The 25,227-nt window shown below is 31.1% G+C and overlaps 1 protein-coding gene and 1 long non-coding RNA gene across 2 annotated transcripts in view; one reads left to right on the top strand and one right to left on the bottom strand.

Moving 5' to 3' along the window:
* Window positions 1-15,263, top strand: part of TRIQK (triple QxxK/R motif containing) — a 66,338-nt gene extending 51,075 nt beyond the window's left edge. Inside the window, 3 exon segments of the mRNA XM_079117127.1 lie at window positions 6,929-7,006; window positions 12,203-12,208; window positions 12,210-15,263. Of these exon segments, the coding sequence (XP_078973253.1) occupies window positions 6,929-7,006; window positions 12,203-12,208; window positions 12,210-12,288 (163 nt within the window). The 3' untranslated portion in view covers window positions 12,289-15,263.
* On the bottom strand, window positions 12,417-24,658 carry LOC306647636. Its single transcript, XR_013760144.1, has 2 exons — window positions 17,893-24,658; window positions 12,417-17,837 (listed from the first exon to the last, which is right to left on the bottom strand). It is a non-coding gene; the product is annotated as an uncharacterized lncRNA (long non-coding RNA).
* Window positions 24,659-25,227: the final 569 nt, after the last annotated feature.

Here is a 25,227-nt window from a genome sequence, read left to right as displayed (position 1 = left end):
ACAGTGAATCTCACCATCATGTACATCCATAAGACACTAATTAAAAAAACAACTGTAAGTACACAGCAGAAAGATCATAGAGTAGAAGGAAGTGAGGGGGAGGGAGAAGGGAAAGTACTGGGGACTGAATTAGTACAAATTATATTCTGTGCTTAGTACTTACATCAAAATGAATCCTATTGTCATGTATAACTAAAAAGAACCAAAAAAAAAAAAAAAAGGAGAGAGATTGAAGATTGAGAGGAACAAGAGTACCCATTTCTTATGGTGTCCTGATAACAAAGGACTATCAAATAAGAGTTCTATATCAGCACAACTACCAAAGAAAAGCCCTTCTTAGATGAACAAAAAAGCAAGATGATTTTTTCAGTAGCAGACATGATTAGAACATTTTAAAATGTAGAGAGAGAAAAAAGAAAGCAAAGGAATTAAAAGTGACTAGAAAATATCTATTGAACACAACATGAAACAGTATGAGAGAAACAAAATGACATAAGCCATATCGAAAACAAAAATCCAAACAAAAATCCTTCTTTATCATTAACTGTATTAAGTATAAATGGAATAACCACTCCACTCCAAAGGCGACAAATAGTAGAATAAAAAGATACTACATGATCTTGTCTATAAGAAGCACACTTTAAATTCAAGACCCAAATAATTTGAACATAAAAGAATGAGAAAGATAAACTAAGAAAACAGTACCCCAAATAGCCATTATGGCTATAAAAATAGACAAAATAAGCTTTATGAAATAGTTGTTAGTAGAAATGAAAGGACATTTTATAAAGGTAAGGGATATTTCTTCTGGAAGATACAACAATTATAAACATGTATGCAACTGGCAAAGAGCCCCAAAATGTATAAACAAGTCCTGACATAATCCAAGTGAGAAATAGATAGTTAAGCTATAATAGTTGAAGACTTCTATATTCCTTTTCCATAATTAATAGAATAGTAGGCAGAGAATCAAAAAGGAAATAGAAGACATTAAGCAACTGCTACCACTAGACTGTAGAACACTTTACCCACAGGAACAGATTACATATTCTCAACTGGAACATTCTCCATAAAACAAGTTTCAAAAAATTTAAACAAATGAAGTCATACAGTTTATTCTTTAACACAAAAGAATAAAATTAGGAAATTGCTGACAGGAGCAGTTTATATAATTTAAAATATTTATTGAATAGTACTCTTCTAAATAACAAAAGAGCAAGGAAATCATAAGGCAGATACTTTGTGTTGAGTATAAACAAAAATGAAAATTAAGAGATGCAGCTAAGCAGTACTTTTTTCATTAGCTTTCATTGCTGTGACCAAAAGACCCAAAGAGAACAACTTAGAAAGGAAAAGTTTATTTTGGCTCATGGTTTAGAGAATTCAGTCCATGGCTGGTGAAGTTCATTATGCTGAACCCAAGTGCAGAACAGCATCATGACAAACGGGCATGGCAGAGGAAATCTACTCAGTTATACAGCCAGAAAGCAGAGAGGAAGAAAGAGAGAGAGAGAGAGAGCATGTGTAGTGCCAGAGACAAAATATAAGCCCCAAAGGCATGTCTCCAGTCACCTCTTGTTTCCAGCCATACCTATCTGTCCAGTTACCACCCTGTTAGCTCATTCAAGTGGACGAATCCACTGATTAGTTTATAATTCACATAATCTAATCTTTCACCTCTGAACATTTTTGTCTTACGCATAAGCTTTTGGAAATGCTCTCTAACAATTACTTATGTGGAAATTCATACATGTTAATGACAATATTAATTTTAAGACATTTTAAATCAATATCCTTATATGTAAATCAACCATAAAATGAGAACAAACCAAATTTAAGACAAAAAAAAGGAAATAATAAAGATTGAAGTAGAAATAAACAAAGTAGAGAATAGAAAAGCAATAGAAAATCAAACAAAACTAGAAGCATATCAGTTAGAAATATTAAAAATATTGTTAAAACTTTAGTTAGACTACCTAAAAGAGACAAAAAAATTCAAAATTCCTGACACTAGGAATAAGTGTACAGAAATAAAATGGATTATAATGAATACAATAAATAATAGTATGCCCAAATTAGTAACCTAGACAAAACAGTGCCAAGTTTAGTCATGGTAACATCACTAATTGCCCTGGACCCAAAGTTCACTAATACTTGTACTGTTTTGTCTAAGTTAACTAATATGCTTGCAAACAAGAGGAAGAATGATGCAACTATTTGGAAATGGGTCGGCTGGCAGTTTCTTGCCACGTTATGTATTATATATTGATCCTATGACTCAGTAGTCTAATTTGCCTAACCCCTAGATAAAGAAACTTGTGCTCACACAAAAATCTGTACATAGTTAGGTTTTTCTCCACTGTGACAAAATGACCAGACAAGAACGCCATAGTGGAGGAAAAGTTTATTTGGGACTCACAGTTTCAGAGATCAAGACCATAGGTAGCTGACTCCTTTGCTCTCAGATGAGGTGAAGCATTCGAGTCTTTTGAGCTTTCACCAGAATCATCCATTAAGCTTCATTTAAACCTTTCCATCTTGCATCTCTAAACTTCTCAAAATTCCTGCCACAAATTCCAAAAAGCTCCCAAAGCTTCTGAACCACATGGTCAGGTTAGTCACAGCAACAACCCCACTTTTCAGTATCAATTTCTGTTTTAGTTGACTTTTTTTACCATTGTGACCAAAAGACCTGACAAGAACAATTTTTAGATAAGAAAAAATTTGTCACGATTTCAGAGGTCTCAGTCCATAGAGGCCAGCTTCTTTGCTCTGGGCCCAAATTGAGGCAGATCATCAAGGTGGAAGGCATGACAGAGAAAAACAGTTCAGGAAATGAAATAGGAAGTAGAAAGAATTTCACTCACCAGAGGAAAAGATAGAAACCCCACAAGACACACACCCCATTACCAACCTCCTCCATCTACGCCCTACCTGTATATAGTTACCACTGGGTTAATCAAGTGGATTAATGTACTGATTAGGGTTAAGATTCTCCTAAACCTAACATTTCACCTCTAGACTTTCTTGCATCATCTTACACATGAGCTTTTGGGGACCACCTCATACCTAAAACCACAGTAATCTGTGTTTATAATAGCTCTAATCATACTTGCCAAGCACTGTAAATAACCCAAATTCTCTTCACTGATTGAATCAATAACTCTGTTACCTCCATACAATTGAATACTACTTAGCAATAAATAAGAATGAATTGTTGATAAATGACAAATAAATCATAAAGTACTTACACTAAATGAATGAAGGTGTTGTCACTTTATTGCCACATTGTCGAAAAGGAAAAGCTATATAAATGGATGATAGATCAGTAGTTGCCAGGAATTACTGGTGGACAAGTAGTGACTATAAATATATAATACATTGCAGTTTTGAGGGGTTCTGCAAACTATTCTGTATCTTAACTTTGTTGGTAGTTCATCAATCTATACATGCATTACTTTTTAAAGAAATGTATAGCAAAAGAAAAATGTGAATTTCACTATATGATAATTCAAAATAAAACAGTATTATGAAATTAGATTGGATGGATGAAGCATAAATCAGTTGATCAGAAATGTACAGTTGAGAAAACTTTGTTACCTAAACCTTTGATAGGAAATAAAAATATAGAAATTATGTAATGAATGGTATCATTGAGGACAAAGAAACCGGATGACTTGAGGCCTCAGATTGGCTTTATAGGCTTGAATATCAGTTTTTTCTTTTATATAAAATTTAATAAGCAACTGTTGGATAGATACTTTGTTTTTGTTATGGTACTGAAGATCAAACCCAAGGCCTTGTGTATGCTAACCACATGTTTTTACCACTGAGCTGCACGGCACCCTCTGTTCCCTTATGTGTATAACTGAGTTCAACGAACAGTCTACAGATAAAATCTAGATTATTGTTTTTCTCCCTCTAGGTATTAGTACTCAGGAAATAGGGAATTTTATATTTTATATTTTTAATAATATAGGCATAGATATCTACTCTTGAAGGACACAAAAATTCACATGCTGTAAACTTCTGTCATTACAATGTTAATGACAGTTTCATTTATGAAGAATTTAACAGATGCCCCTGTCAATGTTTTCACTTAGTAGACCAAAACCACATTTTGAAACATATACTTTTGGATATCGTAGTCAGCAAGGAGAATGCTAAATTAATGACAGATGCATTGTTTGGAAAACTACCAGGTATACAATCATGTTAACATTCATCTATTAGAAATATAGTTTCAACTGTTCATATTAAGTTTTAATACAAATCTAGAAGTATTATTCTCATAAGAGGATGAGGAGTTTAGTTGAAATATAATACAGTATGTACCAATGATTTTATGGTACTCTACTTGGAGTAGAGTGATAAATTCTCACCTTGACTCTTAAGGTATATTTGAGTCTCTTTTATGCTGTCATAATTATTAAAAATATTACATATCTGCAGATCAAAACTACATGGAGATTTTATCTTAATCCAGTTATAATGGCAGCTATCAAGAGCACATATGGTAATAAATGCTGATGAGGATGTGAAGAAAAGGTAACACTTTTACATGTTAATGGGATTATAAATTAGTAACAACCACTATTGAATCAGCATGGAGATTCCTCAGAAGACTGGGAATGGAACCATCATATGACCCAGCTATCCCACTCCGAAGTGTCTATTCTCAAGAATTAAATTCAGCATACTATAATCATACATGTATATCCATATTTATAGCAGCACAATTCAAAATAGCCAAATTACGAAACAGCCTATCAACAGATGAATAGATAAAGAAAATATGATACATACACATGCACAATGGAGGAATCTAGAGTGGAAAAAGGGAAAGCAACTTGGCAGGGGTGGTTGGCAGTGGATCTCATGAATATCAAAGGGAGATCAGAAGAATAGAGGAAAGGAACTCAGGAGAAGGAGAGGGGAGAGAATAGAAAAATACTGGGGAATGATGTTTAAATATATTGTTAAATTGTGTGCATGTATGAATATGTAACAACTAATCCTACCATTGGTGTAGAACTATAATGTACCAGTGAAAAATAACAAATGGGGGAAAAAATTTAAAAAGACATAAAAATTTCTGTATGATATGTTCTAAAAAACCCAACTTATTGCATATCTGCATGGAAATTGTATTGGTTAAAATATCCTTTTTCTTCACTTATTTTTTCCTCCATTGCACCAGAGGTTATTTTAAGATGTATATAGGATAAAACAATAAATTACCTTTTGTTTTCAAATTTATAATTTTCAAATTTCCTTTTAGATTTTCATTAGAAATGTGCTTTGTAACCTTGAGTAGAGGAGTTTGATGTGTCACCATTTCATTGTTCTGAAACTGTTTATAGCTCAGCAGGAATAATGACATGAATAATTTGACTGTTCAGATGTGAAATCAGAGTGAAAGCTTGTCAAAGTTTTTTAGTAAAATTAAATGTTGCTAATTTAAAATGGGTCAAAGTGATATTTTTCTGCATTTTATTTATTCCATAACTTAAATTTAGATCTTTTGATATACATTTTTACAATTAGCTTATTTCTGGATCATTAAACCACATCATCAAATAATATTTATTAAACTTCTGCTCATCGATTCAGAATATCTGGTATACTCCAGTGCTTAAAGAAAGAACCACACTTCTTCCTTTAAAAATAATAATATATAACTCTTTATCCAAACATATTTTATGTGTCCAGTGAATACAACTATAGCATTTCTACATTGCTTCCATCCAAATGATTCTCTTATCTCTGCCATTCCTAATTTAAAAAATCTATATGAAATTTTAAAGATGCTCCTGAATCATTAGAAGACATATAAGAAACAGATTTATTGCACATTAAATTTTATGATATACTTTAGATAAACTGCAAGGGAGATGTGTAATTAAAGTTAGAAGTTGTATCATTTAGATAAGGAGATGTATTGGTAAGGTTTGGAAAGGAACTGATCCTTAAAGGGAAAAGGATTAAGATGGAAACTAAAAGGCAAATTTAGAATGTGAAATAGATTATCTGACCATGTTAACTCCCACCCAGAACAATATATTGAACTATTATATTAGAGGGTCTTTTGCTTCTGTTCCTAGTTGAGAGATTGGGTAACTGAAGGTATATTATCTAGTTAATGCCTTTGTGGTTGTTATTGAATCTATTTTCTTGCCCAGGCTGTATGTTACCCTCTTTTGTAGCTTATTGGTGATGTCACCAGATGGTACACCAAAAAAGAAATTTTGTGACAATAATTCAGGTTTGCTCATTTTTGACTGTGAAACATGGAAGAATTGATTGAGCCTAATATAAAAATATAGGGGTCCTATGTCTTTAGACACATTAATTCTGTCATATATATTAAGAGGAAACAAAAGTTAATGCATATTTTTCTAATGAATTTGGGAGGACTAAAATTTATTTACACACTCCTTTTTCAGTCTCAATGAAAACTAGTGAATATTTCTCAAATTGATTATATGAATACTAAATGTATCTATAAAAGTTTATAATTAGCTATTATTCAATTATGAAGACAAAGTTAATTTTAGCTATTAATAGGATCTTACATATTTTTATGTATACATTTGCTTCCAATTTCTTTCCAGTAGTTTACTCTCTTTACTGTAAACTTATTCTACAAAAGAAGTTATAATTTTTTAACATTTATTATACATCAGATCAAAAATATCTGTCAGACAAATAAAAGATGTCTGTCAGAATTTTCTTCCTGAGAAGTAAGAGAGGAGAAGTTGACCTTTGGGTAACAAGTTTATGGTTATCACAACTGGGAACAGCTTTGCAAAGCTGTGTCCCTTTTTTACTCTATTTAAACATACTTCGACATTTCAGATGACTGTTAAGCTTGAATTATATATAAGCATAACTCATTGTCTGAAACTCTTTCTTTCTAGGCAAACAGGATTATAAAAAAAACCAAACCTATTTTACGAGCAACCAAATTAAAAGCAGAAGCAAAGAAAACAGCAATAGGCATAAGGTAGACCGCTATTTGATAACCTTTATAGTTTGATATGTGTATGCCATTTCATTTTCTAAAACTGGATTGCATAAACATGAATTCTAAATGTTTTATGACATTTCAAAATCTAAACATCATGCCAGAATTAAAGAATTTTGCAAAGAATTTACTTAATGGAAAACATCCTTCTTAACCTGAGATTTGGGGCGGGGGGGGGGGGCAGTTCTTAAATTAAAACAGTGTTACTTAAGAAGACCAGTTATTCTTAAATTTGTAATGTATTTTTTTTTCTCTAGCTACTTGTGTATTGCTCAAACATTTCATGATATATCTGGCTTAAGTCAAAAAAATTTCTTTCATTTCAGTGAATTTCATTTTATAGTTGGTTAAGTTGTAATTATATAAACTTAGATCATATATATTACATATACATGTGTGTGTGTGTGTATATATATATATATATAATTTTACTATTTTGTTCTTGTTGCCAGTACTCTTGATTAAATTTTAATGACATTCCCAAACTTGTCCTTTTAGAAAACCAGTGTTTATCTGCTTAAGTGGGATAAATGCAACTGAGAGTGATGTTAACAGTTATTAATTCAATGTGCTAGCACAATAAACTTTTACAAAAATTATATTTCTATAATTACCCATGTTACTTATTTTTTGCCAAGTACTAGAGTTGAGGTAAACTAGAAAAATTAATTTGGCAGTCTTACTACCTAATGTGTAAAATAAAAAAATGACCAGTACATATATTTTATTTAAATATTAAAATGTTAAAAGGAGATTTTGGTTTTTTATCTGGCAGATGAGAAATCAATTTTTCTAAGTTATAGGCTTATAGCAAAATGCCAAGGTATTACCTACCAAGCTGTAACAGCTGTTGAACTGCCAGATGATATATTTGGTTGTCTTCCAGAATTTGCTATTATGATCAGGAAAGAGTGCCTTCTTTTTGCTTCTGACTGCTGATTTTGATCAGACATTGCTGTGTGATGTGGTATGGTTTTCACAACACACTCTCCTCAGTGCTGTGTGTCAGTTTTTAACGAAAAAATTAAATTATCTTTTTGTTGAAAAAAGGGATTAATCTTTTGAAGGTTTTTTCTAATTCCATATGAAATTCATTCATCTTTTATAATATTCAATGATGTGAATTTCTAGAAGCAGTACTTAGGTTTTTAATTTATATTTTGTTACTTGATGATTTTCTCTTCTATCAACAGCCCTTTGTCATTGTCCTCCAGTAAATATGTCACTTACTTTTATCTTCACAGTGCAGTGGAGTTTTTGTTTATTTGCTTGTTAGGGAAAATACTGGGGTAACAAAATCCACTTGTGGCAAAGTTTAATTAGCAGTTAACAGATATTAGGAGTTGAGAAATAGTCTAGGTGTTCAATTATTTATATTCCACTCTTTTACATACATCACATCCTTTTTTCTTCATTTGCTTTATAATTTTTGTTATTGTTTTAATTTGAAGAAATAACTGTGATCTAGTATGAGATAAAGTCTCCTTTAGAGTACAATGATCTAATGAACCCTTTTAAAAGCAGTAATAAAATTTATCTTTTTCTGAGAATGTTTTCTTAGACTTCATTTATAATTTAAGGTACATACAGAAGAGTTTCTGACATTCAGAATATAACTCCTTTTTAATAAGCTAGCATATCATTTTGATTTGTAAATCTGTGGAAACAAAGACCTTAACTTTGAATATTGTTTACTTAGCTTGAAAATTTATGTGGAAGAGCCCATTAAGATGATATGAAACTTTTTAGAATCAGAACCATGAAGGTGTTTTACATTTCAAATCTGGCATAGTAATTAGTTTGCCCTGTCAAACTTTGATTGCCTTGTCATTTTGGCATAGGATTTTAAATAACAAAATTTCTTTCACGCAATTGCCATTTTAATGCTTTTTAATTTCCCTAGTGAGGTGATTTTTATCCTATTGATAAGTCAGAGAAGCAACTAAGGACTAATGAACATTCAAACATGTTTGGCTCTTATCTAGTTGGTAGAGAATGACCATAAATATTATACTATTTTATCACTTTACTACTTACTCCTTGAATGACTCATAGTTATGCACTTAAACAATTTTGAATCTATAGAGAATATGAACAGGTGCATGCGAATAGAAAATAACACCAGTGAAAACAACTCTGAACATATGATGAGGAGGCCTTGGAAACACATCCCCTTTTCAGTCCTCATCATTGCCATGGTCTAGCTGAGTCTAGGCTGCAACATTTGTAAACTGGAGATTATGCCTTTTACCCCATATACAGTACAACATCAAACACTGAATTAGCACATAGAGTCCATTTATGAATTGTTAGCTGACTGAGAAAATGCAGTTAGAGATAGCCATATCTAGTTCGTATAAATAAGACTTCCTAAATGTTTGCCAGTGGCCTTCCTTTACTTGAAACTATTTCTGCATTGTATGACTCTATCATATGTTAGAAAATGTTGTCAGATTTGTTGTGGGATAGTACTATGGATTAGTGTTGTAATGTTTTAAATGCATTAAAGGACTTAATATCCTTCTTATAAAGATCATATAAAAATTACTTAAACCATCATGTGTTTAGAAATTACTGTAAATATCACAATATTGTAAAATCTATGGAAAAAATATGAGTAAGACGTGATTTTCTTGAAAGAACTTAGATAAGAAGTCACTTCTATATTTTAAGCATCACATTAAATCAATAGTACTGATTGCAAATCACAGGCTAGAGATATGCTTTCTGTAAGTAGACATTTAATAATAGAAAATGGTTTGGGGAGGAGTTAGTGTTTTCAGCAAAACATGAGTAGATTGTGTTAAAATCTACAATTAATTTACAGTTGAGAAGTCATTACTTCTTGTGTCTATAAATGTAAATAAATGTCCTACTTTATGCCATAGGAATAAATAATGAAGACTGGAGGGTTGACATGAGTGCCATCTAAAATATTTGCATAGCTAAGTTTGCTATTTGGTTACTATTCAATTAAAAGATTATGTTTTAAGAATCACAGCATCACTAAAATTTTTTTTAGAATGCAAATATCTGTGATCCTTAGCATGTTGAAGGAAAAGGATGTAAATTTGTTAGTTAATTTGCTGTTTAAAAGGTTTATTCAAAAGGCATAATCATAATAAGATCAAAAATTTAGTTTTGCTACATAAATAAAATATTCAGTGTCAACCAGCTCCTGCCAACAACCCCTTGAGATGAGCAGCTTGAAATGTTACGTTTGTTCTTTTTCGTTATTTCTGACTTAAAGCTAAAAATGTCCAAGGGGCAGGGAAGTCATAAAAGTCTACCAGTTTCTTAAGTTATGGTTAGTGTCATCAGCATCCTGAAAGCATTATTCTCAAATTTTACCATTTTTCAAACCCCCCAAACTTTCTTCTCCACAGTGTTTGTCTCCTCAACAAATTTTTGGACATTTTGAAGAAAATTATTTGTTCTACCTCCTCACCCAATGTTTCCTAAACTATCCCCCTGCCATATGTAGAACAGACATAATTGAATTAATGGACCTTCTGAAGTTGTAGTCTATTGATTAGGTGTCTGCTTTCTACCCTTAAATTTCTTTTTCATGCCTCTGGATATCCTAGAAGTATACAGTAACAAGAATTCAGAGTTGTTTTAAAGACAAGAGGAGTTGAAAAGTAGCAATTAAAGTCGATTATCAATAAGATGAGAAGCATGGCCTCCAATCAAGAATAAAAACTTTATTTTTGTATTAAGCTTGGGTGAATGGTGACTGCTGTTGATCAGGTTTTTTTGTCCACTATACAGAACAGATGGAGTTTGCAGTTGTGTGTCACTTGTTTATTACATCCTCTTAAAATTAGTAGCTGTGTAACCAGATGGGTCTGGGAGCACAGCTGTGGATATAAGAAAATAAATGAAACCTGTCTGATGCTGCCATTGCCCTTTTGAGATGCCAAAGTGTTCCAAACTGTAACAAAGAAAAATTCACTTTCATTTGACATTATATTGATATATTAGATTTTAAAAATCAAGTCTTAGAAAAATTGACACTGAGTTTTTCAACCCCACGGTTTTTATTATTTAGTTTCATAGCTTGGATAAATAAATAGATTTAATTATGAAGCTAAAACTGTATAAAATATCTATTTGTAATCTCAACACTCAGGTAAAAATTCTGTGTTTACTATAAACCAAATTCATTTTAATGTTCTTAAAGTTTATTAAGTAGCATATGTTGAATTACTTTATGTTCTTATGAAATGTAAAATATATTCTTGTGAATGCAAATGAATTACCTTCCCATAAAACAATGTGAGGGAAGGGGTGTGATACATAAGTGAAAATAAGAAGGGAATATCAGGGTCTTTTCAAATACCAAACCAGCATTCTATTTGTTCCTTTTTTTTTTTTTTTTTTTTGTTAAAGCCAAATGACATGTAATATTGAGAAAAATTTCCTCACAATACATACACACACATTTTTTGAGAAAAAAATATGATTTTTATAATATATATGGTAAAATTTGGTCATTTAATGTAGTTGACTAATATAATCTTCAAATCAGCCAATAAAAATATCCAGTATCATGCTACACAGTTGTGGTAAATTTTATTTTATCATGCTTCATGAGTTGAGTACCAAGTTTTTGTTCACCTACAAGATAAGCTATAGAATTTAAAATCTAAAAATTAGAATTTGAACAAAGTAATTATTGAGGATATATAATCTAGAAATTGGTTATAGTAGCCATTTTTCCCACTAAAAATAGAATGATGTTTTTCTAAAATTGTGCAAATGCTATCACCAAGAGCAAATATATTTTTGAAGCAACAAATAAACTCAAATAGAAAACAGATAAAATGTATATGCACAAACTACATTGCTTACATCCAACATTTTGATGTATAAACTATGAAAAGTTCTTGAAACAATAATTTTTAATTTTACTATTAGGAAAAATAGTAGATTAACTGAAAGTAATAACGAGAAATGACTCACCCTACTGATGTACTTGCCATTGAAATGGGTACTGACATGAGCAAAATAAGTTCTTAATAGCAAAAAGTATTGAACAGAAAGAATGTGATTATTAGCTTCAAATGATTCATTCCACACTGTGGAATAATATGGTTATTTTATCTTATAAAACTGATGACATTAACCGGTCTCTTTCCATCAATTCAAGTCTACCTTTTTTTTCTTCCCCAGGAAGTTGGCTTGTACTTGCAGCTATATTGGCCCTCCTGCTGGCTTTCTATGCTTTCTTTTATCTCAGACTGTCCACGGATGTTTGAACCTGATCTGGACCCAGATGAAGATTAGTGAGCAGCAATCAATATTTGAAAGGGAAATAATTTTATAAAAGCACCTATTGGGACGAATACTTTCTGAAGTACTGAAACTACAACATCTTCAATATTTCTTTGGTACTTTCAGTTTGTGGAGATATCTTTTTAAATACTTGTATAGGATATCAAGAAAGAACCTTATGTAGCAATGTGGTGTAATGTAGGCTACCAGATACATTTATAAATCTGTCAACTTTGACAGGCACCCTATACATGTTGTATTTATATAAAATGGATAATATCCAAAAGTTTTCAGATGTCTTACCTAACTTACATGTGTAACTCCATCACTTACAGATTATTCAATCTGTTTATGTTCTGTATACATCATAGGTAAAAGTATATATTCTCATTTCAGAAACATACCCAAATCATATTCAGAACCTAGGAAAGATGGAGAAGTCATGGGAAATATTTCTTTTACAAAGAAATCCTGCTTTCTTTCCAGACATATTTTATATCATTAGAGAGACTATCTGCACATACATCTACAGTAATCTTTTCCTTCTTTGCCAACTGTTCAGTGCACATGTGCTCCGTCAGAAATGGCACCTGGATGACAGAAGCTCAAAGAGTCACATATGTCTCTAAAATAGAGTTCCTTCCCTCTTGGGCTGCCTGAACTGGTGTAAATAGAAAGTTCGGTTTGATCTTGATTTTAATTAACTTATTACTCTATTAATACAAACTTGGAATTCTATTTTAATTATGTTGTTCTTGCTGCCTGCAGTATCAGTTTGCCCTTCTTGTTAGGGAGATATGTAACAATCTGTCATTTAATTGTGCAGTCTTTTTCACAGTGCAGAATAGCAGAAGTCTTACCTATTCAGAATGATTTTCTTGGGTTGTCTCCTAAATCTGAACAATACAAAGTTGTTTTACAAAATTACATTTTATTTCTTAAGAGTTAATCAATTAGAATTCTTTAGGGGAAATAATAGGAGAAAATATATGCCTCATATTACTCTCATATGTAATTTTCTTTTTATATGATCTTTCAAATGCACTTTACATTTTTGGAGCATAATGCCTAGTATATTCAAAATTTTTTTGATAACCAAATTTTACTACATTTTAAAAGGACACAAAAACATAAAGCTTAAAAAATTGGAAATTATCTGTTCATAGAAGAGTTGTTAATTACCTTATATAAAGATACATAGAAAATAGATATTTTGAGATATCTGCGTAATGTGATTCATAGTGTTCACATATGAAGAACAAATACAATATTCAGATTGTTATAATACTGGTCAAGTGACAAAAGTTTTTATAAGTACCCTAGAAGTATTATGGCTTTATAAGCAGTTTCTTTAAAAAAAAAATCTTTGGTACTTTTGCAAAAAGTTGAATATGACAGTGTAACGTTATGCTCTGTAGAATTTTTTAAAGTAGCATAATTTATTTCATCAGTGTGAAAACAGCCAAAGGTTCCAATATCCTCACAGATTATTTATGCCAAACATCTGAGGACAAAATTTAGCCAGTGTTATTTACTGGATTCTCTCTTGAACTCACAACTCAAGAGACAGACCAAGAGTTCTTATATCTTCACCACAGTGGACCAATCCAAGTGGCATTTTTAGGAAAGGTTGCAGCATTTTGTGCCATGTGGTATGTCTGTTCGCAAAGTGGGAGGCAAGGGAATATCCAAGCTGGCATTTTGGATATGATGGGCCTTTTACTTTCCTGAGTGACATGCCACATGTCAAGAAATACTGCTTTCCTCCACTCCCATCACATTTACGTGAACAATTTTCATTTAGTTATTTCCCTCCCATATGGTGTTAAAAACAGTCATGTTAAATAAAGATTATTCCTGGTTTTCAGTTTTAATTTAAATGAGAAGATATGTAATAATTGCTTATTAGATACCTATCCAAGTGAGATATTAACTGAGTTTACAGTATTTAAAATAGATAATTATGTTCTTGGAAATGTTTGAAATTTTTTTCATTTTGAGCAAACTTTATCATTCTGTTGTATTCATGAAGTTCTTTTGGGGGAAAATGATAGTAATAAATATTAACCTTAATATAGTGTAAATATAGGCAAATTTCATGACCTAGTTTTATTGATATCCTAAGTCCAAAGCTAGTACATTTGTATGACTGATTGATTTATGATGGCCTCAGAAAACCCTAAATCCGCAAGGTTAAAAGCTTTGATTTCAGCAAGTAGCAGGTAACATGAGATGACATATGTTTACACAACAGTTTTTGTGAAATACAAATTTTGTGAACTCACATTACCTGGGAAGCAGCCAATATTGTGAAGAGAAATCTCAGATTGAAAGTCTGGTTTGAATCTTTGAAGACAGAAAGGTGATATCTTTTACTGTTTCAGGGGATTGCACTTTTGAATAGTGAGTGGCATTTGGCATACATCTAAGACTAGCATCAAACAAATTTTAGACATGGCTATTTTGCCTGCAATAATTTACTGCTTAGAATAATTCAGAAGACAAAAAACAGAAAAAAATTATAATGACTTTTCAGAATGTTCAAATCTATTTATTAACATACTGTGCAGAATAGATTTCCAAATAATGCAGGAAACTTAAAATACAGCGTATGAAATACTGTGAATGAAGTATGAAGAGTTGCTGGTTCTTATTTTGCATGTAAATTTAGACTAGGGTAAAGAATGTATAAATTATCTGAGGGAAAATATTGTAAAAATCTAACCTCATCTAGTATTTCTTTTAAAACCAACTATTTCAATAAAAATATAGGATTGGTGATTGTTTTAAGGGAGCAAAATATATAGAGTATCTCTTATCAGTTTTTCAAAAAGACAGAAGAAATGTTCTCACCCCAACTAATGATGTAAGACCTGAAAGTATCTTCTTACTCATTTCTGTCTAATCGCATAATAATCGGCACATAAATTTAATAAATGCATGTTAATATTTAAGTTAATGTATTTTAGTTCTCTCAGTCTATATTTCTTGATGTATAGATGATCAAAAATTCTTTGAGTTTAATAAATAAAATTTAAACATAATATTGATCAACAGCATTTAGCATTTATGAACTGGTTGTATTGGGATACATATATTTATATCTATATAAATATAGATATTGGTATTTTTCATTCTGATTCTCTTGAAAATTAAGACAACTAGTCTTAAGGTTGCTATAAAATAGAAACATTGGCTTTTCTAGTAAATCAAGTATGCATATTTGTTTTAAAAATGCTCAATATTTGAATTCAACTTAGCATGCGTCTTCCCTCCAAATGAAAATAAAACTAAAATTTTATTATGTTTATGAATTTTGCAGGTTCTAAAAGTATATAGTCCATGTTGATTCAGTAGAGTGACTAGTGTTTTAAATAAGTTTCAGAAATCAACTTTTTTAAAATTAAACTTATTCAATTTTAATGTATTTCATCCATAACATAAGGTTGTTGAACAAGAGACAACCTAAGATAATTTTATATTCTCTCCTTAGCAACAATTAGACTTCTTTACACTTACCTGAGGCTTCTCTGAGAAGATTCCTACCCCTTCTCCCTTAGCAGCACTGCCTTCTTTATTAGAATTATTCCATTGTAGTCTGGATAGAATGATGTTTGCTAGATTTTGTTCCTCTGACACCATATCTAGAATCAGTACAACCAATAGAAAAAAATTGTAGCAGATGAATTCAGAACCTACAGGAACATTCTTATCATTTTTCGAGGTTTTTAACTAAAAAGGTAAGTATACAGGGAACTTGGAGCACCATGTAAAGAACTATACTCGTGTGGAAATATCCATAGCAGATCAGTAATTCATTTAAAACAATTGAACTGCAGCCGTATTCAGCATAGTGTCTCCTTGTTATACAGTTTTTTTTTTATCCTTAGCAACAGATATGAGATCCTTATTTCAAGAAAAATAAGATACTTTACATGCCAGAAGATTTTTTTTTTTTTGATGACAGTACCCCCTCCTATTCTTCATTTTTTAAAACAACAACCAAATTGGTAGGGAGGCAGCCAAAATTTGAGGTACCAATGCTTCTCGAACAGATGTCGCACCATTATTTTTTAGCTCGTTTAGATGAATAAACATGTTAAACTGTGAAGTATTACATTTTAGATTTTTTCATTAAAAAAAGAGACAATCTGTTTACTGTCCTAATTGAGACAACAATCCTTGTGGTTGCCAGTTTTGGCAGTCATAACAATGAACTATAAATATTTGGACCAATCAAGTAAATGGTGACTATAAGGCTATAGCATGTGTAAAGTTCTGTTTTCACGGGCACCCCTCTTAGTATGGCATTTTTTTTCTGACTTCTTCAAATACAATTGTTTGTGTGAAACTGAAGTTTCAAGATAAGCCTAAAAGAAATTGATTTCAATATCTAATTTCTTTCTAGTTTATCATCCCTTTTAGTGCTCAACTATCCATCTGCTTGTAACAAATTGCTTCTACAGTTGCTCTATTGAATGTGACAAGGCAGGTCTTCATTGGATTGCCTTCTCTGTATGTCCTACGGTACCATAAAATTCAGAGGGTTTTTTTTTTTTTTTTCTTTTACTTTTTTTATACTTATAAAATGAGCTAAAGATATTTAAAGTCTCTTAAATTGCCGACGTTAGTTTCTTTTTCAGATGAGGTTTTACGAACAAAAGTTGGTGGATATAATGCTTGATACAATGACCTTCAGCAGATCATATCTTAGCCTCTACTAGAGTGGTTTACTTGAAACACCAGTGTGAGAGTTGGTAGACTAGAGAAATAACCCACACGTGAAAAACTATTGATGATGCTAGTGCCAGTTTGTGATCCACACAGGGACTGTTCTTTCATGCATCTTACTTGAGTGCTTCCGCTCCCTTCCCCAACTCTTCACCTTTTACCCACTGTCTCCCTGTTCTTAGTTTGGGCAGTCTCCAAAGTTCCCTCCCTATTGGTTTGAACCCCAGTGGTACTCTGATGGGTTAGTACTCTTTCATACTTCATGAATATGCATACCCAGTATTACCTATAGGTAGTATTAACTACCTCTGCTCCTTTACTTACAATCCTCACTGTTCTTCACCTATTTTCCTGACTCTCATTTCTTAACTGCTTTCATTTTTATTACTAATCACTTGTATTACACAAAAGTAGAGAGAATAATATAATGAACTTCTATATAGCGTCACTTAGTTTCAGCAGTTATAAATATTTGTCACTCTTACATGAATTTCCTCCACTTTTTATAACGAAGTATTTTAAAGTAAATTCTACATATGGTAGCATTTTATCTGTAAATAAATCAGTATGCTCACATAACTAAGAGAAAATTTGCTTCTTGCTTGCTTCCTTGTTTGTTTGATGTGTATTACCAGGAAGCCATTAGTATAGCTAATCAAATAAAATTCCTTAATATTATCTAATACCAGTTAAAATTAAAATGTCCTTGTTTCCAAAATAACTATTTGCAATAGATTTTGAAACAAAGTTCATACTCCATTTGATTGAGCATTTCTTAAATTTCTTTTATTCTATAACAAACCTTTTTACTCCATTTGATTGAGCATTTCTTAAATTTCTTTTATTCTATAACAAACCTTTTTATTTTATGCCATGGATTTATAGGTCCTTTTGAATATAACAGTATTCTAGATTTGGTCTTTTTCATCATTTTCATTTTATTCCTCTTTTTTTCCTATTTTTCATGTTTTCTTTTAACTTGTAGTTAGGTCTTAGGCTAGATTAGATCCAAACAGATTATTTGTTATTGTTACTTGTTTTTAAGCCAAGCATATTTCACAGTAATTAATAAGGGACATAATATCTGTTTTTCTCACTGGATTGCTAGACTATATCAGTGAGTTCACGTACTAATAAACTGATTCATGCCAAAATAAAGTTTTCTATTAACATTCTATTTATATCTTTTTAACATCCATTCACAATTGTTTCGTACATCTATTATCTCTTTAAGCACTGCAAAATGGCAATTTTCTGTCATTCCTTATACATTGATTAAATGGAATTATTTTTATTATAAAGGTATGATGTTTGTACATTGCTATATAATTTGAGACATTTATACAATGTACAATGATCAAATCAGGGTTATAAGTACTTCCATCTCCTCAAACATGAATCATTTTCATCAGTAGTTGCTGTATGGTGCTGTAGAAAATCAGAACTGATTCTTCTTTGTGTTTTGATGATCCTATCTAACTTCTTTTCATCTTCCTGCCTCCCTCTCCCTCTCAGTGTCTAGTGACTACTATCCCATTCCATTTATGTGGAATTATTAAAAATAACTTTATCAATTATTTGGTTACCCTAAAATGTACCTTGTACAGGAAAAGAAGAATAAATATTTGAATTTCTCCCTTTCACATTTGTGTGTTAGCACTCTCTAAAGGTGACTAATGAAGATTTGCCATTGTTATTGCTGTTGCTTTTATTATGTCATTATAAATCATAGATTTAATATATTTGATGTATTTCAGTATGTTATAATCATTATTCTTTGTAGTACTTAACAATAGAGTATCCTCCATAAAATCATGAAAGTTATATGTGTTTGCATTATTTTCTGTTTTTCGTAAAGCAATAGTGAGTGCAATCGGATTTTGAAAGCAACAGAAATAAATGGCAAAAATGGAAAAACCTAACATTTTCAGATTATTTGCCTCACTAGAAAATTAACAAAATATTGAATGAGATTTATATAATGTGTTCCTTTAGAAAAAAACCATGTGATAATCAATAGTTTTTTCTATCTATGTATATATAAACAGTAATTATAAAAATTAGTTAAACATGATAATTGAAAAGTATCTTTCACAACTGCAATTAGAATTATGGACTATGTAAAAAAATAACAAGTTAGTGATGATCCTTCTAAATAAAAAAAAAAAAAACTCTACAGGGTAATGTAATGAAGCTTTAATTAAAAAGAGACCAATGGTCTTCCTGGGCAGGAAGATGCAATTATACAAATACAAATTTCCTTCTAATCTGGAAACAGAAAAGTAAATAGTGAAACTTAATCTATAAATCTTATAGTACAATATAAAGTTATAATAACAAAATATTTTCAAAGGGAAAATGTAGACAGACCACCAGAAAAAATGCAGTGTCCAGTAATAGACAAAAATATAAACATTTACTTAATGTATCATATGTAGTGAAGATGAAAAGAATGCTTATTTATTAAATGTATTTTAACAATTGAGTATCCTTTTGAAAATTAAAATACACTCAATACCATGACTTAAACCAAGATTAATTTCTGATGAAAGTTAATGATTTCTATATGAAAAACACATTCATAAAAATTATTAGAAGAAACCATAGATACACATTTTGAGAATCTGTTAGTGGGAAAGTTATCTCTAGACATTGATTCATGAGTCAAAAACCATACTGGAAATACTATTAAGTTATAGTATATTAAATTTGAATAAAGCCTTGTACTTAGTGTTTGTTAATGAAGACTGTGAGGAAATGAGCCTGTTTTGTAAGCTGCTTGAGGGAATAGTAATTTCACTTTCTAGAAATGCATTTACAGTATTCTTCCAAAGCTGTAACTTTCTTAAGTATTTATGGATATTGGATTAAAATGCCAATAGTATGCAAAAATGAGCAAAGTATGTCATCACAGCGTTGTTTGTAGCATCAAAGAAAAAGTAATGTAAATGTCCAACCTAAGTCTTTCTAAATGAATTTTCTTCTGTAAAACAAACATGATGAATTCATTAAAATCATACATATTTATACTTAATGACATGAAGAGAAATAAAATAGTTATAAAACATTACATGTGATATAATTTTATTTGTTAATTCATGTCTCTGTGTATTTATGTATCTTTTTAAGTTTGTTGGGAGAATATTTAGCAAGACATAAGGAGTATTTGTCTCTGGTTATGAATTACAAGAAATTTTTTACTTTGTATTGAATGAGCCTTCAGTTTCCATGCTTCAGGAAGACTAGAAGGGAAACATTTTTCAGAGATACATCTTGAGTCCCAACACCTAGTAGATATGTCTCTATTTTTTCATTATATTCTTCTATCTTCCATAATTTTAACCACCCATTGAATAAATATGTCTTTATTCCTCAACATAAGCACTATGGAAATATACAATTCTGCTTTTCCACAATGAGAAATTGAAAAATGCTTCAGAAAGGAATGAATATTTGAATTTATTTTTTCATTAAAAATATTGAGGATTTGCTAAATGCCAATGACTGTTCTTTGTGCTTATAACAAGTTAGTGAATATTAAAAACAAAGAAATAAAGCACTCCTGTCTAATGACTTGACATGATCTTAAAAGATAATGATGGTTTCATCAAAGGGAGGCAGGAATAAACGTGGTTGGAAAGGTATTCCACATGAGGGAAAACCAGTGAGTGTAGATGCCTATTAGTGCCAGCTTGCTCCAGCTGGTGTCACAAAGAATGTGTGCAGCAGGATGGATTGCAAAGTTTGTTGGTTTCCTTTATGCTCACTGTTAACCTTTTCTTTCTGTGATTTAAAACCATGTTCTCTTGATTGATATGAAAAATTCCTATTTATCTTTTAATACTCTGCTCAAGGTCCAGCTCCTGACACCCAAGTCTAAGTTAGGTGATTCTTTTTTGTCTTTCATAGAAATTATTGCACAATAATTATCTATTCATGTGACTGATTCTCCACCTTGACTCCAAGTTTCTTAAGGAAGAAACTGTGTTGTATTGCTGCATCTGCCATACTAACACAGTTTCAGACTGTTATTTATTTAAATAGTATTTTAAATATTTTTGAATAATTAAGTACTATACCTAATTCCCTGAATAGATTTTCCCAATGTTGTCTTTATTCGCATTTGAGACCAGATAATTATTTGTACAAGTTCAGATAATTCTGTGTGTTGTAGGATGTTTAGCAGGATCTGGATGCCAGTGTGCAGGTAGGTGCCAGTAGCATCTCTCCTACCCAGTTATGAGAACCAAAAGTGCCTGCAGATATTGCCAGATGTTTCCCCTGGGATCAGCATAGCCCACCATCTACCATTGAGAACCACTGTCCTAGGTCTGTGCAAGTTGCAATTCCAATGAGTGAGATATGAAATTGGAATGGAAATTTCCACTGACTTTGTATTCTTTTTTGTCCAAGCATTCCTAAGTCTACATTAATTGTTGGACTCTATCGTAATACTAATTTTTAATTAACAAATTTTTGTTCAATGCAGCCAAAGAAATTCTATGCATAGCTATCCAAATAATATCTTAGAAACATATTTGATTCTTTTGAAAAATTTTTGAAACTTTTCTGTGTAAACACTTTCATGGATGGAATTATTATTTCTGATCTTCCTTTTCTCTTTATTCTTAAATATGAAATGACTCAGATATTTTTAAAATACATATATTATATATGTTCCCATGTAAAAATATATGTTGTTGAATGAATAGTAATAAAATTAATACCCAGGTACCCAGTGCCCAGCACATCAATATTTGGTATTGCCTTGTTAGTTTAATTTGTGGCATTTTGTAGTGTACAAAATTATTTTACTGTCAAATATTTACTTTCCTATTGTTGAAGTTGAACACCTTTTTATGTTTTACTCATCATTTATATTCTCTTTGTGAAATTTTGATCATTTTATTGTCCATTTTTAATATTTTGATATTGTTTCTTAAAAATGACGAATTGTTAATTTTTAAATATTATCTCAAGACTAATCTTTTCAGTAACACTATGTGTGTGTGTGTGTGTGTGTGCGTGTGTGTGTGTTTCAAATATAATATTAGTGTTTGTGTCATATTTTCACTTTCTTTGGGGTATCTGTTCACAAAGAGTTCTTGATTTTAATGTGATCAAATACATAATTTTTTAAGTTATTAAGATATAAAGAAGCAAGGCATTTCCCCGCAGAGTCATGAAAATATTTTTCCTTTGTTTTGTTTTGTTTTGTTTTGTTTGTATTGAGGATTGAACCCAGGGTGTTTGACCAGTGAGCTACATCCCCATTCCTTTTTAATTTTTAAATTTGAGACAGGATCTAACTAAGTTGCTGAGAATCTCACTAAGTTTCTGAGGCTGCCTTAGCCTCCTAGGTCTCTGGGATCGCAAGTGTGCACCACTGCTCCCTGCTATGAAAATATTTTTCTTTGTTTTCTTCTAAATATTTTACAGATTTTTCTCTTATATTTAAGTCTTAATTCTCTTCTGAAATTCATTATCATGCCTAGTATAGTGTCAAGTTCTTTTTTTTCCATTTGCTCAAATACCATCTTCTCAGTGAGACCTACCTAGATCGCCCTAAGTAAAATTATAATTCCTTTACACATTTTGGGCAATATTCCCTTTACCTGCCTTAATTTTCAAGGAGTGCTAAACACTGCTATTTATGTCACTTCTGTATTTGTTGTCCTAGTACTATTTATTGAGCTGCTCCCTCCTGTAAATAACAAGTACAATCGCTCCCTCTGGACTCTGTATTCTGGTTTGCTGGAGTATTCTGACACACGGATCTGTATACTTCATTGTGGATTCCCATGTCATCACCACACTGTCTTAATAACTGTGCTTTATAATTAATTTGCTATTATAGGGCTAGTTCACCACCTTGTTTTTCAGAAGTGACTGTTATTTGTGATTCTTTCAACTTCTGTTCAGTATTCAAAACAGCTTCACTGGTTCCCTGACAAATGCTGACAAAATTTTTACTGAAAGTCCATTAAATCAACTTGGGACTAATTATCACATTTAATATATTCAACCTTTATTCAGGTTTTTTTCACTACTTTAGCAAAATTTTATGAATTTCTTCACAAAAATCTTTGTTTTTTGGTAGATTTATTCACAGATACCTTTTAACATTTGTGTTATGCTAAATATTTATTTTTAAACTACAGTAGTTGCTTATTGCCGATTTGTAGAAATAGGAATTTTGTATGTTAACTTTATTGGAATAATATTGTTAAACGAACTGTTAATTCTAATAATTAGTCTGCAGATTCTTTTGAATTTTGTATGAGGGCTTAAAATTGTATTCAAGTAATGATAAATTTTTTTCATCTCCAACTGTAGTACTATTTACTTTTTCCCACCCTCACAGTTTGAGCTAGTACCTTCAGCACCTTGTACCATACAAATGTTGAGTAGGCATTTCAGTCATGTTGCTGCAAGCCTTACATAAGTGTCATCTTCTTAGTGAGGCCTACCCTGTTTAAAATTGCAAATCTTCACTCATTCTAGACCTTCTCACCCACTTATCTCTTTTATTTGTCTAACAGTTATTACCCCCTGGCACAGTTATATTTTATTTATGTGCCACTTTATTATTCATTTACCACAATCACGAGACATTGACTAGATTGCTACCTAAGTTATTCTGAGCAAGTGTTTAGATAACTTAAAATTTGGATATTTATATCCAATTTTGCCAAACAATTATCACTGATTTACATAGTTTTTGTTTTATTTTGTTTTTAAGTGACACTGGGGATGGAACCCAAGGCATTCTCCACCAAGCTACATCCCCAGCACACACCTCGCCTTATTTTTTTCTTTTTCTTTTTAAACAGGATCCTGCTAAGTTTCTGAGACTGAGCTAAAATTTGTGATCCTCCTGCCTCAGTTTCCTGAGCTGCTGGGATTATAGGTACATGCCAACATGCCTGTCCTTACAGTTGATTTCTTTAAGGATTTCCAAGTATTCTCTTCTGTTATCTGTAAATTGATACAATTCAAGTTGTTTCAGGGTGTTCTTTTCCAGTTCTTATCTTGATAATTCTTATTGCCTAAGAAGACTGAGTCATCCTACTACTATAATATTAAATACTAGTTGAGATAGTGTTCATCCTTACTCCTGACCTTAGGAGAAATTACTCTGTTGCTTTCTTATTCATGTCTGGCATTAATTTAGAACTATGTGTGTGCATGTGTGTACATTTACAGATTATGTATGTAAAACACTTAGGATCAGAACTGTTTAAAATTTCAGATTTTTTTCGAACTTAGGGATTTTTGCATATATATAATGAGATTTTGGAGGATGGGACCCAAGTCTAAACCCAAAGTTGATTTGCATTTTATATGCACCTTATACACATAATCTGAAAGTAATTTTATATAATATTTTAGTTCCCTTCATCACATCACATGAGGTCAGGTGTGGAACTTTCCATTTGTGGTATCATTCTGGCATTCAAAAAATGCTAAATTTTGGAGCATGTAGGATTCCAAATTTCCAGATTAGGGAAATTTAGCCTGTAAGCATATATGTAATCAATGTTATATAATTATTCATCAATCACATATAAGACACATAATGGATTATACATAATTTATCAAATTATCACTTAATTTGTAAAGTTATGGAATATATAAATAATGAATATGAGTATGTATATTAATGTTATATATGAGTTATTACATATACATTTAATACATAGAAATTTGAATCTTTATATTTTATATATATATAAATGTTGTATAAAACAAGTACTCGATTATGTAAAATTGATACATATAGAAAAATAAATATAAATGATATATATCAGTGTATACTAATGTTAAGGAAGTCTCTCAAGATTTATTAGAATGGTTATTAAATTTTTTCATGTACTTCAGCATCTATGTAGATAATCATATGTTTCATCTCTGAGAGAAAAATTACATTTTCTTTTTTAGGGAAAAAATAATAAATTTCTTATTGTTACATAATCCTTGCATAATATAAATCTTACCTGGTCATGCTGGGTTATGTTTTAATGATATTTTGTGATCTGTTACTTATTTTTAATTTTTATATAATATTCATAAATGATATCGGTCTTTAGTTTTGTTGTTTGAACACAAGGATTAACCATCATTATTACAAATCAGATTAGAAATCAGTGTTACTTTTTTTTAATAAAAAAAGTTGGGGAGTTTTTCTGTAC

This window comes from Sciurus vulgaris (assembly GCF_902686455.1).
Source record: "Sciurus vulgaris genome assembly, chromosome: 1".
NCBI classification, from domain to species: Eukaryota; Metazoa; Chordata; class Mammalia; order Rodentia; family Sciuridae; genus Sciurus; species Sciurus vulgaris.
The sequence above is the reverse complement of the archived record's forward strand: the minus strand, read 5'-3'. Positions and strand labels throughout refer to the sequence as shown.